Here is a 17,418-nt window from a genome sequence, read left to right as displayed (position 1 = left end):
AAAAAAATAGTAACATAAGACATAAGAAGTTTCATTATTACTAGAAATTAGGTTATGATACAAAATTGTTTTTACAAATATTGATTCATTAAACTATTTGCAATCGTTTCCCTTAACATTGCAATTTCAAGGTCACTTTCACTGTTAGAAGAACTCGATTCACCTCTATCAAAATGGCCTGAAGAGATTGGCATGTCGGATATATTCTCAAATTGTCGAAAATCATCATCATTTGACCAAGCATGTCTTCGAATGTAATTATGCAAAACCATTGTTGCAATAACTATTAAAACTTGCTTGTCGAATAAATAGCTTGGAATATCTCTTAATATTGGCCATTTTTTTTGACACTCCAAATGTTCGTTCAATCACAGAGCGTAACGAAGAATGGGCATGATTAAAGATTTCTTTTTTTTCCAGATGCTCGATGATTTCCTCGACGAAAGTCAGATAAATGATATCGTTCCCCCCTATATGGACCTAGAAAACCTGCCATTTGTGGATATCCTGAATCCACAATATAATATTTTCCTACAAAAAAGTAAAACATAATATCAAGTTTAAAAATAAATTAAAAATTTTAATATTGTTTTTATGTAAAGATTAATTAAAAAATTAAAGTTCAACCTGGTAGAGGGTGTGGAAACTTTAACTTTTGTTTTCTAAGTGCTTGCAAAAAAATTCTACTGTCATGTGTTGTTCCTTCCCAATCAGGAAATGCAAAAATAAAGCACATGTTGAAGTCACAAACTGCCATAATATTTTGAGTTGGTTCACCTTTCCGTCCGATATAAGGTATTTGACAAGAAGGCGAAATGCATGCTTTTATGTGTGTTCCATCTATGACACCAATACAATCTTTTAAAATAAATACAAGTAATGAGATAAAAGTTAAAAATAATTTATATTTTAAAAATATAAAGATTGTGTAAATTTTACCTTAAAGTGAGGTCAATATCTTGTATCATGTCGAATATAGTTCGGTACTTCCTCGAATTGACCTTCAGTGGGTTTAATTGTGTCTATTCCCATTCAAGCAAATATATACAACATATCAGTAAAAATTCGACTAACAGTTTCCCCAGATCGTTGAAATCGCTCTGCTGCATTTGAATTTGATTCTCTATTTCCAAGAATATACAATGATAATGCTAACTTCTCCATCGCAGATACCTTCCCATGCTTTAAGCCATAATTTGTTTGCAAATCATGCAACAAGCTGTGAAATATATTTTTTGGCATCCTAAAACTATTCATGCAACGATCATCATGCCCATTTAATACTTCGTCCACCCACATTTGACCTGTATAATTTAAATCCATATACGGTTGCATAGTGAAATAAGTTTCATGGTGTACCAATACACTGCTTAACACTTGTTCTTCCTCTTCATGATAATTGTTGTGCTCAGCTTGTATAACAATTGTGGCTATTCTTCGTTGAGCTTCTTCACTTAATTCAGGGGTATCATAATTCATAAAAAACCTATTATACATATTGTTAAATTCATCCATAACCTGAAAAAGTAATCCAATGAAAATAAATTAATAACTTGTAACATTCTATACAACACAAAAAATTGAATAAAAGCATATCATAAAAATACCGAACATAAAAAATATCATACATTAGTTTTACATATAAAAAAGTAGATCATACATTAGGTTTACATATAAAAAAGTTGATCATACATTAGTTTTGCATATAAAAAAGTAGATCATACATTAGTTTTACATATAAAAAAGTAGTATAGTTATATCACAATAATAATTCTAAGGAGTTTATGGTGGAAGTGGTGGACGGTACGGTTGGAAGGGAAATGAGGATGTTGCTACCAAGGATGAAAATGATGCAATTGGATTTTGTTCAGCATACTCACGTCGAAGCCACCAAACCCTAACATCTGGATCTAAGTTCAAAAACACTTCTCGTTTCACATGTATTTGGAACATTTTGATGGCAAAATAGTACAATTCATCTTTTTTTGGAATTTCATCTCCCAAATCATGCAAAGTATCCATTGCATTTGAAATAGTATATTGAGAGTGAGGAAAAATAATTTCATTCACTGACTTTCTTGGACTAGCCATACTCTCACACAATTTCTCAATATGAGTAGCTAATGAATTTCTTGATGATTTTCTACTTGAACTTGATTTTTTTCCTTTACCGTGTACAACCCCAAGTGTTTCCGTTCTTTGATTAGGAGTTTCATGAGAAGGGTTTGATGGTACCTCATTAGGAGGGATACCTTCATTCTCATTACTATTTTCATCTGAATCACCAAATCCCTCATTAGGTGTATCATCTCCCATAGGAACCCCACTTGGAAGAACACCAGACGAAGGTGCCCATGCATTCTCTCCAGTGGCTAAAATGCCACCAAACATTTGCCACATTAAATCATTCAATTGTGGTTCAATTCTTTTTTTCTTAAATCCTTTAAAATCAAGATTTTCCTACAAAACATGTTAAATGTTAAATGTTAAATGTTAAATGTTAAATGTTATACTCGGATTTTTATATTTGTAAATTATTAATTTCAATAAACTTTATGCATTAAAATAATGATAAAGTTAACACTAACCTTTATTTTTTCAACCCACCATTCTTCGGTAGCATCGACCGTCTTTTTAGATGGACACCATCCAATACTTGTAGATTCCTTAAGCAACTCCCTCCATAACCTCCATTCCTTTTTTAATGTATCCCACTTATTTTTCAATTGAGGTTTTCCATAATTTTTTTTTTTGTTTTTGCTTGAAAAAGAGCAATGACATTTTCCCATCCTTTTGAGTTTAGATGAGTTGTCGATCTATTACCAGCATTGACTTCATTCACGCAAAGTTCACAAAATATCAACGTCAGCTCATCATTTCAAACAACTTTGGTTGCTAAGGTACTATCTCCCTCCACAAATTTTCGTGTCTTTACCATCTATTATTATTATTTTGATTTTAAATGTCAACCGACATAAAACCATAAATATATAATTAGATAAAATAATATAGTTTCATAAAAAATTAAGAATAACACATCACAAAAAGATGAAAGCCATAAGATGAACACTAAAGAAAAAATTCTCAAAGATCTATGGTAAACAATAACGAGGATATAGAAAGGATAATTGATTATGACTATCTTTTCAAAAGTGTAAGCAAACTTCATTCCTTATGTTTTTCTTAGCAACACTAGTCATCAAGAATTGCTTTGTCCAATACATCCATAAGATATTTCTTTTCTTGAAACAACTGTGATGATCAACAGATAACTGATTATGAGCTATGACCTATAATCTATTTGACAGCTATGTTTTAAGTGTCAATTGCTATTGAGCTGATAATTGAATTTATTATTTAATGGATGATTGGTATTTGGGAGATAGGTGTGAGACTGTAGAAAAAAATATTTATCTCGTTTAAAGGTTCAACTTGATTCAATTTACTAGATACGGGAGGGTTTCAGACAAAAAAAGAAAGTTAAAATATAGTATTTAACATATAAGGTTTCAGACAATTTTCTTTAAAGACCTAATTGCACCAAAGCATTCTTTAAATTGGTTACATTTTAATTACATTCTCAAACTATTTATGTTATATCAATTAGGTATTTTCATTTTTTTATTTTTTAATTTAATCATTCAATGACATGCAAAATCATATGACATAAAAGTAAAATGTTGCTTAATTTTTAAAATTTATAACTAAAAATGAAGTTAAGAATAAGAGTGAAATATGCTTCCTGTAAAAACTTCAAAAAACCTCATAATCAAGATTTTCATAACATTCACTTTTACAATATCAATATTCTTTAAAGCTTTTATTTTAAATTATGTCACATTTAATTTTAGTAACGAAAAGGTTTGATTTATATAATATAAATAATTTAAACATGTAATTAGAATATTTTAAAATTTGAGGACCAACTTAGAATAAATGTCATGGTCTAAAGATTTCTAGTGCAATTAACTCATTCATTGAGTAATCTTAAATTTTGGATCGATTTAATTTTTTGTTTTTATTATTTTAATTAGTTTAGTCTTTATTTTTTTACCAAATAAAATAGAAGTATAATAAAAAAAACATAAATCTCTCTTTTTTTTAATAATGAAACAATACAGGTCATACATTAAAATTAAAATTATTACATTTACTCTAATAATTTATTATTAGCATGTTAATTATGATTATAGTTGCAATTATAGTTGGTGATGCAATTATATTTTCATGAGCTAATATAACTATTATTTATAAATTTATTTCAACACTCTATATTTAATATAAATTGTAATTAATTTATAATGGAAGCAAAAACCTTGATTTTTTTTGGCAAATTAAAATTTTTATTAAAACCTTAAAATTTCGTGTCTTTACCATCTATTATTATTATTTTGATTTTAAATGTCAACCGACATAAAACCATAAATATATAATTAGATATAATAATATAGTTTCATAAAAAATAAGAATAATACATCACGAATGGACCAAAACGAAAACTTACCCATAGTTTAGTGACTAATGGTGTAGTTTACCCTTAAAAGAAAGCATATAGACTAAGCACAAAAATTGAGCATAAGAGAAGGACCAAAACCATAATTTGACTCTTTACTTAGAATAGCAAAATGAACTTTCGCTGTTAATCTCTTTTCTTCTTTTTCTTACTCACTCGAGTCTCAACATTTCCGAGGTACACACCTAATATACAAAATCTCTCTCTATTTTGCTCATAAGCCTCACTCTATAAGCTTTGAACTTTCCCAGGTTCATTTCGTTTTCTTTAATTTTTTGTTATATATATTTTTCTAAAAATTTTTATTTGTTGGGTTTTTAATGATATAATTTGTTTCTTTCTGGATACATTCTAATGATCAAAAGAACGAATATGCTTTAATTCTATCAACTGCCCTCTTTTTTCCCCATTTATTTATTTTTATTTTGATTGGTTCAATCAAGTATTCAAATCCCTTTTTTTCTTTTTTCTTTTTGAATTTACAATTGAGAAATATACTATAAAATAGAAAAAAAACCCAGAGTTTCTCAGCTGTTTTTTTTATTAATCTTGTTTGGTTTGCTTTGATTCATGTTTTTCTTGTTTCTTTTTTGTGGAGTTCACTGAGCGTTGAACAATTCCCAAATTTATACGTTATTGTCTCACTATTGCTCTGTTCATCAGTTTTGTAACTTTCTAACTGGTGCGTTATTTTTTCTTTAGCTAAGAAAAAGCATTTTTTTAATTGATCGTGTTCTTGAATTATTTATTGGTTTTGAGTTTTATAATCTAGGTATTTGCAGAATTGTAAGTTCTATACTTTTTGGAGTGAGATTTGAAGAATCCCAATTGACAAAAAGGCAATCTTTTGGGATTGGGATTTTAAATTATGGTTGAATTTTCAACTGAAGATCTGGGTGTGTCTTTAGAATTTTCAAAGGGAAGAGGATGTATGCTGTGGGGAGACTAGGTAGCTATATGTCTCGTGGCGTTTATACTGTGTCTGGTCCATTTCATCCCTTTGGTGGTGCTGCTGATATAATTATAGTTGAACAACCTGATGGGACCTGTAAAACATCACCTTGGTATGTTCGGTTTGGTAAATTTCAAGGGGTTTTAAAGACAAGGTAATCTATCCTCCAAACCTACGGGATTATCATCGTCGACACCTTAATCCCTAAAATCCTCTCCATGGCAAATGGGAAACTGGTCAGTTGGACCACCCTATGGTTCTTTTTTGGTATTTCTGGGTCAACAGTTATTTTTTCAGGGTTTGTAGGAATTATAATCATGGTTTTAAAGCATCAAGTATTATCTAATACATTAGTTCATAGTCTACTCATATCAGAAAACCATGCAAGAAAAACGGGTATGTTCTCTTTTTCTTTTTACTTGTTCTGCTTTTCTTTTTGTTATTTTCCATAGATTCTTTGTTTCACAAATGGGTTTAGATTGATTTTGTTTCAATCTCTTTGCTGTTTTTTTCCCATAGGCTCCAATGCTGGTGGTTTATAAATTAGTACATTATTCTTTGTTCCTTTCAAGAACTAAATTTTGCATTATTTCCCAACATTTATGGTCACTCTGGTTAAAACTAAAATGAGTCAACCCTACCAAAGTTAGCCTTTCCTATCATCCAATAACCAAAAGCAAATTGAAATGGCTAACCTTATCCAACTTTCAACAGAAACTTAGAAATCACAAAATCTTTACAAAAATCTGTAAAACTTCCCAAAGATGAACAAATTACATGCAATTTACCCATTTTTTTGAAACTTCTCAACTTTTAACAGAGTCTTATTCAAATAATACCCCAAAAAAGTCGTGGATTTCAGGAAACCCCAAAATTGTGAAGATCCAAGCTACTAGTTACAAGCAATAACAAGATATGACATTGTAGCTCATTTTGAGCAAACTCAACACAGTTTATATTCAGACAAGAAAAAAAGAGAGAAGAAAGTGGGCATACCTGGAAACACTTGATCTTGCTTACTTCAGTTTTGTAGTAGCCACAACCAAGAACAAAGCAAAAAAGAGGGGAGAAACCAGGTTCAATCACTGTTTCAGTTATCAAATATGAAAAAACAAAACGACTGTTTTCTTCCCAAATCTGAAAAAAAAATAAGGTTGGGAAAGAAATTAGTTTAACTTTTAAGGATAAAATGGTAAAATAATAAATAAAAGCAAGGGTATTTTTATATGTTAAAAATACCTACTACACCACTGCCTTCAATTGCTGCTGAAACCTCCAGCTCCTTTTCCGCATAGCGGTGTGGTTGAAATCAACTTTCACTGCACTGTGTTGCTGAACCAAATAATATATCAGTGAGGTTGCTACCCCAACTGCACCTCACTGACGTTAAAAGCCAAACCAAAAGAGCCCTAAATCTCTTAACCAACAAAAGAAGATATACGTGGATAATTACCAAAAGTTGATAGAAGCCTTTTCCATGAGTTCTTCATAAGCAATTTCTAAAATGTGGATATTGTGGTGAAAAAGACCTAAAATGTAATTGTTCAAACAAGGGTTGAGATAACATCTTGTTCCAAATTTAATGTTGAAGTTACTAAAGAGACATTGTGTTAAAGAAGAGATTTGTAAAATTTATGGTAGCGAACATGTATTTCGTGATGAAGAAGAAAGTAAATGACTAGAGCTTTGTTTATAAGAATTCTCTAACCATAATTCATATTTGTCCAATGATGTTTTTTTAATTCAAGATCTATGGTGGATAACTCAATTACATTACTCCACCTACAACAAAAAATTTGCTTGTTAAAGCAAGTCTAAGATTCAAGAACAAATCTTTTTGAATAAGGGGAGAACGATACAAGTATGGATAACGATACAAGTATGGATAGGAACGACATTTTACATGAGATCCAAGTATATTTGAGTTTTGGACACTATTTGTAATAATTAGACAAATATTTTTTGTGTGTAATAGTCTCTTTTTTTTAACTATTTTATTTATTTATCTTAGATAAATAAATATTTTGAATTTAAATTAGTTTTTTAGGTTGTATCTTAGATAAATAAGTTTTTTTTTAAAATTTAAACTATTTATCTTAGATAATTAAGGTTTTTTTTTAAAATAAACTAGTTTATTTTGTATTTCAAAAGCAATGTATTAGCCTAGAGGCTTAGGCCACCTACTTTGGATAAATCAATATAATAATTATTTTTATTACTTTGAAAAGTGTTTATGAAAACCATTTTTTTAAAAGGGGTCAACTTTAATACTTAAAAACGAAAATAGGAGTTGCCACCGATTTTTTTTTGAGGTGTGGTCGGATCACCTAGTAATTTGGTCGTTTTAATAAAATATTTTGATTTACTAAAATAACGATTTTGATCTATGAAATTCGAGAAAACGAATTCGGGAGTTGGTTACATGCGAGGAAGGATTAGAACCCTCGTTATGCCCAAAATTGGTACCTAATTGATTCATCAACGTCTTAATGTCAAAAATTGAAAATTTGAAAAGATTTTAAAATACAATCCCCTTTTTATTAATGTTAATTTTAAAAATGTTTGAATTAAAATGAAACGAACATCAAAGCCCCACTCATCCCGCGATAACAATATGCCACATCCCGTAAGTTAGGATGCGACATTTGAGCCCTCGAGAATGAGTTTGCTTTTAATTTTTATTTAAGAGTTAGGTATTTTAAATTTAGAAGGATGCTCGGTTGTTTAGATTTAATGAGAAAATTGAAACTCCATAAGTTAGGGTATGACTTCTCGAATTTTCAAAAAAATGGAACATTGCCTCACTTTTTAAATTTTTGAGTAATAGTGATTACAAAACCGGAACGATAGGTGCTATTTAGTTGGAGTAAAATATGACGGCTTATATTGGATAAATATAATAGAACTTAATACACAATGCAATTTAAACGAAATAAAATAAAAAGGTAATATAGAGCATGAATAATAATACATGAATTAAATGTTATGTTAATGAATGTCAACAATATGAAAATATTAATAAATAATTCCTAGAGCATATAATGGCAATATTCACATAATACACCATTTTAATACCACAACTAACAATCGAAGAAAACGAAGCAAAATAATATATAAAACAATTTGAAGAAATAGTATAAAACAATTTAAAATAAATAATATGTAAAAGAAATGAAAATAAATAACATACAAAGAAATTTAACATAAATAATATAATAGACACTTTAAAATACATAAAAAAAAGAGTTTTAAGATAAATAACATGTAAAAAGAAATTTAAAATAAATAATATACAAAACGGTTTAAAAAAATAATATATATATATAATTCAAAATAAACAATATATATAACAGTTTAAAATAAATAATATATAAAAAATTTAAAATGGATAATAGTTTAAAATACATAATAAATAATAATAAAACAATTTAAAATAAATAATTTATGAAAAAGTTTAAAATAAACAATATATAAAAAAATTAAAATAAATAAAGCATAAAACAATTTGAAATAAATAATTTATAAAGTAATTTTAAATATATAATACATAAAACAGTTTAAATGAACTAATATGTAAAAAGTCTAAAATAAATAATATATAACACTATTTCAAATAAATAATATAAAAAAATTATAATAAGTAAAATATATGAAACAGTTTGATATTAAAAGGGTAAGGATTGAATTAAAAAAGGTTAAAATTATGGGCCACATCTAAAAAACACAAAAACATGGAAGCAGGGCCTAAAATAGAACACGCGCGAAGGAACAGGGGTTAACTGGGTAATTATTCCCCAACCCCTGTGCGCGACGTTTCAATATAGGACCCAAATGTAATAAAAAATAAATTATGCAGATAAATCTCAAACATATCAAACTATAATGGGATTAGATTAAAACATACAAGAAGATCGAAAGGATTAAAATAGCAAATAGCCTATTTGGGCCTTAACACGCAGATCCCCCACTAATCAGGTTGGGTTACGGGTTCCCCCCCAAAAACGATGTCGTTTTGGCATCTGCGGGGAGGGAATGAAACGGTGCCGTTTCATGCTGCATATTTAAGCCCAAATTTTTTTTAAAAGTTTTCATTTGCAGCCCATTCTCTAAAAAGAAAATGAAAGAAAAAAAAACTCTCAGCCTCTCTCAACCTCTCCTTTTCTCCGGCCAGTCGGGCCACCGTCCGTCCACTCCGGCCACCAGCCGTCGGCAATGGTGGCCGTCGTATACGGCAGCCGAATTTCAAAAAAGAGGTCCTTAAGGCCGTTTTGATTTCCCTAAGTCTGATTTGAGGTCAAAATTCTAATATTCGAACAAAAATTCCCCGAACAAACGAAAGACCCTTTGACTTTGACCACCTTTCATCGGAGGTGGCTACCTCAGTCACCCACAACGGTGGAGCACCAATCCTTAGGTATGCCCTTTTAGACTCATTCGCTTTTTAATTTATGTTTTTTTTTTGTTAAAATAGATTTGCAAAAAAAAATAATAAACAGAAAATAAAATAAAATTAGAAAATAACCAACAAACACCTTTTAAACTTCAGTTCTCTTTTTTGATTTGCTTGTGTGCGTAAAAAAATTACAAATGAAATATTTCGGCTTTTATAACCGAGTTACAGACTGTTAGCTTCTATTGTTTGTCTCTTTACTATTTACTACCACTGTTGCTTGCATGTTCCTTTCTCTTGTTGCATTCAATTTTTGCAAGTGTCAGACGCGTGGAGGATGGCGTGCGGCGGTGCTAGCTCGTATGGGAGGAGCGACAACGCAAAGAGGCTAGGGTTTCTGCCTCTTTTTTTTTTATTTGCTTGAAATGGTTTAGTTTTGGACCTTTTTGGGCTACTAGGGTTTTAATCTTGTTGGGCTTGGGTATTGAGTTTGTAGATTGGATAATGTTTTGTAATGGACTATTAATTTTGGACATTTTATTTATTGGGTTTGGATTTTTGTTTTATTTTGTAATTTGGGCCCAGGCCAAAATTGACCTATTACAGTGTTGTTACTTTTTTTTAAATAAAAAGAGATTATTTACTTGTTTTAGAATTTGAATACAAATAAAATTGATGATGTGTATGATGGTACAATGATTATGCAATTTGATGGTTATGTAATTGGATTTAAAATCCTCAAAATGGTGATGAATATTATGTTTTTGATATGAATGTAACCGATCCATTCGAATTTAGTGATGATGTTGGATTAAAAGTGCCACTTAGTAGAAATTTCAATTTTAAAAGATTATAAAAATTTTCCACAACACTAAGACGTTAAATAATTTAGAAAAATTATGAAGAGCAACCATGTTTAGCCAAAGACGTTAAATAAATAAACTGTTTGAGAGAGAATTCAATTTATTTTAATTTTCTAATTATTTTAGTATTACGTATTTACTATTTTATTTTTATTTAATTCTATTTCAATTCTAGAGCCACCGTTTCATGACCCTTAGCAGCGGACCAAGTTGCCAGCCAACAGCTCCTTGACCAGCTGCACACCATGGTTCTTTTCCAAGCTCTCCCATCCTCAACAATGCCCCCTTGCAGCCCCACTATTTGCTTCTAGCAACAAAGCCACAACCACCTTTCATTCCACCCTTCGCCGCACCAACCACCAGCCACCTTCACCATCTTCACAAACGCCCCACTATTATTATTAGACTCCATGCCATTATATTATTATTATTATTTTATTATTAATTATTCTATTTAGCTCATTATCTAATTCTTTTTTTATTAACTATCAATACACGATGGCATCTAGTATTATTTTGATAATAAAGCAAAATTTCTCTAATCACATTCAAGACAAACATACCACAAAACTAAATACTTCACATTCAAGCACAATCCCCTTCTGTCCCATCAAGAGATGATAAATTACTAACTCACCTCAACAACAAAGCTCTAATCAATCCTCGATGGTTGCATCTCAATTGCGGCCAATTCTTGTAGTACTGCTTCCTCCTGATCCTCCTCAACTCATTACCCCAGTAGTTTTTCCCTTCTACCATTTCCATGGTCTCCTTAAGAATCACTCTTTTTTCTATTCTTAAAACCCGAGTCTAACAAGGATGCATTGGCTTCCTACCACTTCCTCTTTTCTTCATTCACTAGGTGTCATCAAACTTTTCACAATTTCATCAATTTGTCTTACTCTACTTTTAATTGTAGCCACCTTGCTTTTGAAGGGAAGAGTAATTATATATATATTTTTTATTTTTTATATTATTATTAAAGTAAAAGTTACAAAATCTAAACAAAACTAAAATTATATAGATTTATAATATATATATTATTTCAAGTTGGAATATACCTAAACAAATTGTTGTCGAAATTCAAATGAGCCTGGAAAATAGTTTGTCCAAATTCATTCTAAACACTTTTTAGTTGATTTATATATTATTAATTTTTCATAAAAGATCATATTTTTATATTATTATTCTAAAACTAAAAATATAAAAATTTATAAAAATAAATACCATTCAAATTAAAAAATAAAATAATTAAAGATAATTTAAAAATATATAAATTTGTAAATATATAAAAATTAAGACCATCGAAATAAGATAACTTTAGTTAAAGATAAGCTCATTTAAATTAAGACCATTTACTCCCTAGAAATGTAAATAATATTCTTAGGGCTAGTTTGGCAATGCTTTTAAAAAATGCTTTTGAGAAGTGCTGTGGAAAAGTGCTTTTGAGAAGTGCTTTTGAGAAGTGCTTTTGAAAAATTTGGTTTAAAATTTGAGTGTTTAGCATTGCTGTCAAACAGTGCTTTTGAGAAATAAAATGTTCATTTTAGACATGTTATTATCAAGTAACAAATATACATTTAAATAATATTTAAATTAGTTAATATTATTATATTTTAGTAAGAATATAAAAAAATATATTATAATTTCTTGTTAATATTTTAATATATAAAATATAAATTTTAAATATTTTTAAGCAATAAATATTAATTATTTATAAAATTTAATTAGAGTATATAAACTATATTTTAAATATTTAAATATAACTATTAAATATTTGTAATTAGTATTTTAAAAAATATTTTTTTATTTTAATTAAAGATTTTAACACATTTGTAATTAAGTACCAAGAAAAAAAGAGAAGTACTCTATTATTGAAGGGGTGAAAAAGTAATTAAGCACTAAAAGTGCTTTTGGGAGAGGAAAAGCTAAAAATTTTAACTTCTCCGTTTCAGAAGTGCTTTTGAAAAGCACTTCTGAAAAGCTAAAAATTTCAGCCAAAAGCAGCTTGTTCTGCACAGCTTTTCTTCCAGAAGTACTTTTAGAGCCAGAAGTGCTTTTGAAAAGCAATGCAGAACTGGCCCTTATTATGTTTTAGATAAGAGGAAATTTATCTTTAATTTAAATGGTTTTAATTTTCATGCTTTTTTATGAAGATATGTATATATATATTTTTTAAAATATATATTTTATAAATTTTTAATTATAAAATAATAATATTGTCGAAACCATGAAAACGGGAATCGACTTTGTTTGAAAGCGAAGATTAAAAATGGGAGTTGCCACCTATCTTTATTAGGTGTAATCGGATCACCTTTGTTTTAGTAAAACATTTTAGTTTACTATGACGACATTTTTGGTCTACGAAACTTGAAAGAACGGGTTCAGGAGTCAGTTACGTGCGAGGAAGGATTTGCACCCTCGTCACGCCCAAAATTGGTACCAAATTGATTAGTTAATGTCTTGATGTCGAAAGTTGAAAATCGAGGACGAATTTAAAATACGATCTTTTTATTAATGTCAATATTGAAAAATGCTAGAATTAGCTCAAAACGATTGTTAAAGATTCCTTCGTCTCGAGATATCAGAGTATCACATCCCGTAAGTTAGGACACGAGTTAGGACACAACACCATGAACTCCCTAGCGCGAGTTTGTCTTTAATTTTAATTGGAAATCCATGTATTTTAAAACTCAAAAGGATATTTGGCAATTTAGAACCAACGAGAAAATCGAAACCCTGTAAGTTAGGGCACGACTCCTCAAATTTCTTAAAACGCCAAATATTGCCTCATTTGGAGGATTTTCTTTTTGAAATATAACAAGTATAATATTTATCAACGTACATTTATTTATTTGGAATAAAATCAAGCAATCCAATTTAGATAAACACATTGGATCAATTCACAATGCGATGAAGTAAAAATGTAATAATGAGCATAGAATAATAATACATGAATTTAATATTACACAAGTAAATGACAATAATGCAATAATGCGATATAAATGAATTAAAATACATATAATGGCAATAATCACGCAACATATAAATACTAACACTAATAATTAAATATTAACACTAATAATTAAAGAGCAATGAAACAAACATCATATATAACAATTTAAAAAGAAATATTGTGAAACCAATTAAAATGAATATGAATGAAAAAAAAAAAATTAAAAATGATGGTAACCTAGTTTAAAGCAAATGATGCAGAACGAAATTTTTGAAACCAGCAATTGTAAAATAATTTAAAATGTAAATAATGTACCCATAAAATTTAATTAAATAATATACAAAAGAATAAGATCAATAACAAACTTAATATGAATAATAGCGAAAAGAAAAAAAAGAAATTTAAAATAAATGAACGAGATTTAAGATAAGCATATAAAATAATTTTAAAATGAGCAATGTATAAGTTAATTTAAAATAATATATATAACAAGTTTAAAGTATGTAATATGTAAAGCATTAAAAATTGACAATATAAATATATTTTATAACAGCGATTCAAAGATAATATATAAAGAATTATTTGAAATACATAATATGTAATAACTAAAAAATAAACAAAATAATTTGAAGCAAATGCACGACAAAACAGTTTTAAAAGAATAGCAAATATATAAAAACTTGGAATAAATGGTATATATACACGTATAATAGGTAAGGATTATAAAATAAATAATACATGTAAAATAGATTAGGATAAAATATACACATAAAGCAAGTTAAAATAAATAATAAACATTTGAATAAACAGCTTATTAAAATAAGTTAAAGTAGTTATAAAATAAATGACCTGTAAGATATTTAAAATAACATTATAATAAAACGTTTTTCATAAAAAAGGATTAATAAATGATTTAAAAAACTTTTAGGATATGATTGAAACCTAATCGAAATTTTGGGTATAAATTATAAATAACAGAAAAGGTCACAAGGGATCAAAATCGAACGTGCCAAAACTATCAAGGCCCAATCCGGCTAAAGACCCATTCCCAAGGGTTCACCATGCCAAGGACTGAATTGAACTACACGTGAAAAATACGGCCGAATTTACAAAAATACATAAGATAGATGAGGGATCGGATTGTAACGTTCCATAAAGGTAGAAGGACCTCGCGCATAAATATCCCAATGATGGGAAACGCGCGGATCCTCCCTTGGATACGGGTCGGGTCGCGCCTGGGTGTATATAACCCAATATTTTTTTTAAATTCATTTTAGCTCCATTTAAAAAAAACAAAGCAGAGAGCTTTTGCTCTCTCCTTCCCCTTTTGTCTCCGACGGTTAGGGTTCCCCACCGCCCGTCGTACCACCATCGTACCCGGTGGCCGACGAAGTGCGAAGACGGGCTTTTTAGCCCGGTTTTAAAAGGAAATCGAAGGTCTAGCCTTCCTGAGCCAAAAAGAAACAAAAAAGAGATCCTCGCTTCTTTTCGATCCCGACGACGGAGGAAAGACCTCCGGTGACGTAACCGCAGGCAATTACGGTGAGATTCCCCTCTCCTCTCCTCTCCTTTCTTTTAATTGTTTTACCCACTTTTATTTATTAGGTTTGTAGTAAAAAAATAAAAAAAATAAAAGAAACTAAAAAAATGAAATGAAAACAAAGAAAAGAAAATCGGAGATCCACTTCAAACCTTGGTTCTGTTCTTTTTGATTCCAAAATGTGTGTGTTACATCTTTTTTTGTGTTTGTGGCTATATAGTCTAATACAAAGTGCTTTAGTCTAATCTCTGTTGCTGTTTTGCTTCGTTTCTGTTTCCTGTCCTTTTTTTGCCTTTTTATTCTATTTCTGCTTCTTTTTTTTTCTTGCAGGTAAGGTCAACGAGGCTGTAGATGGCCGTTTTGGTGTAACGGGGCCGAATCTCGGGCGTCGTGCGTGCCGAGGGCGCACATGGAGGCGCGGCGCCTCGGGCGTATTAGGGTTCCTGTGTTGTTTTATTTTTGGGCTATTTTTCTAGGCTAGGTTTTTTTAGTTTGGGCCTGTATTTTATTTCTTTTGTTTTGATTTTGGTATCTGATGGGTCCGGGCAATTTTGGCCCATTACAAATATAAAATATGATATTTTATAAAAAAGCTAATAATATATAAAATTACTAAAAAAGAATGTCTAGAATGAATCTAGACAAATGATTACATAAGTTCACTTAAATCTTGATAGTTATTTTTCTAAGTTCTAATATTGATAATATTTTATAAATTTATATATTTTTAATTTCAAAATAATAATATAAAAGAATGAGATGTTATAAAAATAATCATATGGAACGAATTCAAACAATTATTTGTGAATGTATGAAAAAATTATACTTTTAAATTTTTTTAGTTTTATCACGTGCTCTAATTGATTGTTAATATCAGGTGAACTAAAATTAAGGGCGTTAAGTGCAATACTTAAAGTTGATATATACTGAAAACAAGTCAGAAAAGTTAAAAAAGGATAAAAATGTATATTAATCAATGAAAATATAAATAAAATATATAATCATGGACCACTAAAGTGGGAATATAGTAATAAATAAGAGAATAATAATAGTTCTCAAGATAAATCTTCAAAAGATAAATATAATTTATGTTATCAATGTGATAACATATGTTATTGGCCACATATGTAGTGTATGCTCAAATATTTTGTTTCTATTAATATTCTTTTGAGGAATGATATGACAATGTAGTAATGAATTCTATCATTACAGATAAAAAATATTTATCTTATTTGGTACTGAAACAAATAAATCTTATCCAACATTTGATAGTACAAAATAGTTGAAAGCCCTAGAAGAGCTAATATACCAATATCTAAAAAACACAAAATTTGTGATGGTTAATACATTACTTTTAAAAAATATTCATTATAATGTATATCATATTGAGATTGTAAATGAAGAAAATATTATATTTCATATGAATCACTATTGCTATAAATATCTATTTTGAAAGGATGAAAAAAAAGGAGGATTGAGTTATTGATTACTCTTGTTATTAAATTGAATTGACTGTGACTATCTTTGTGATATTCTTTTGTCATCATCCCCATTAAGAGATTGAAAATAAAATATTTGACTGTGAAAGATCTACTTATGAGCAATAGAATATGTTAATTCTATCTAAAGCTTGTTATGGTTGGATGCACCTGAAGTTGCAATTTTTTTTAAACTGTAAGTATAACTCTACAATATTCAGAATAAGTTCTCAATTAAAATTACGTGGAAAAATATTACTGATGAGAACTTGCAAGATAGAAAACTTATTTGTGAAAAGTCATTGGTTATGTACCTGTTGGACACCTGGAAAATAAGATCCACTCTCAAAGTTTGGTATTAATAGATTTTGATTGGATTCCAAATCTACTACTAGAGTTTAATTTTCTAACTTCTTGATAAAATCGTCAAGACTCAAGGCAAAAAAAAAAAAAAAAGGCACATCTCTAAATATTAAATCTACTTGATATATGGTTTAAATATTTGATATGGTCTTCTTTTTAAGTTTTGATTACATGAGTTACATATTGTTTTAAGCATCTTATTTGTTCATGAAAATGAATATTAACTAATTTGTTTATGTCACTATAGTAGGTTTTATAATTAAATAATACATTTGATTAAAACATATCTAGTATGCAAATTTGTGTTAATAAACCAATGAGTTTTATGATTATTTGGATTTGATTTAGTTCAAAGAATTGTTA

At 29.0% G+C, this 17,418-nt stretch overlaps 2 protein-coding genes and 2 long non-coding RNA genes across 4 annotated transcripts; 2 read left to right on the top strand and 2 right to left on the bottom strand.

Moving 5' to 3' along the window:
• Positions 1-849: 849 nt before the first annotated feature.
• On the bottom strand, positions 850-6,578 carry LOC121228175 (uncharacterized). Its single transcript, XM_041111429.1, has 2 exons — positions 6,462-6,578; positions 850-1,518 (listed from the first exon to the last, which is right to left on the bottom strand). The coding sequence occupies exon 2, from the start codon at positions 1,513-1,515 to the stop codon at positions 1,033-1,035; it is 483 nt and encodes a 160-aa protein (XP_040967363.1). The 5' UTR covers positions 1,516-1,518; positions 6,462-6,578; the 3' UTR covers positions 850-1,032.
• LOC121228172 (L10-interacting MYB domain-containing protein-like) lies at positions 1,641-3,440 on the bottom strand. Its single transcript, XM_041111425.1, has 2 exons — positions 2,589-3,440; positions 1,641-2,460 (listed from the first exon to the last, which is right to left on the bottom strand). Exons 1-2 carry the CDS (start codon positions 2,787-2,789, stop codon positions 1,783-1,785), a joined length of 879 nt encoding a protein of 292 aa, XP_040967359.1. The 5' UTR covers positions 2,790-3,440; the 3' UTR covers positions 1,641-1,782.
• Positions 4,370-6,036, top strand: LOC107917116 (uncharacterized). Its single transcript, XR_005925708.1, has 2 exons — positions 4,370-4,764; positions 5,286-6,036. It is a non-coding gene; the product is annotated as an uncharacterized lncRNA (long non-coding RNA).
• Positions 6,579-14,944: 8,366 nt separating the features above from the next.
• LOC107916850 (uncharacterized) lies at positions 14,945-15,876 on the top strand. The gene is made up of 2 exons (XR_001689622.2): positions 14,945-15,216; positions 15,545-15,876. It is a non-coding gene; the product is annotated as an uncharacterized lncRNA (long non-coding RNA).
• Positions 15,877-17,418: the final 1,542 nt, after the last annotated feature.

This window comes from Gossypium hirsutum, chromosome A01 (assembly GCF_007990345.1).
Source record: "Gossypium hirsutum isolate 1008001.06 chromosome A01, Gossypium_hirsutum_v2.1, whole genome shotgun sequence".
NCBI classification, from domain to species: domain Eukaryota; kingdom Viridiplantae; phylum Streptophyta; class Magnoliopsida; order Malvales; family Malvaceae; genus Gossypium; species Gossypium hirsutum.
Note: the sequence above shows the minus strand (reverse complement) of the source record. Positions and strands in the feature narration are given on the sequence as shown.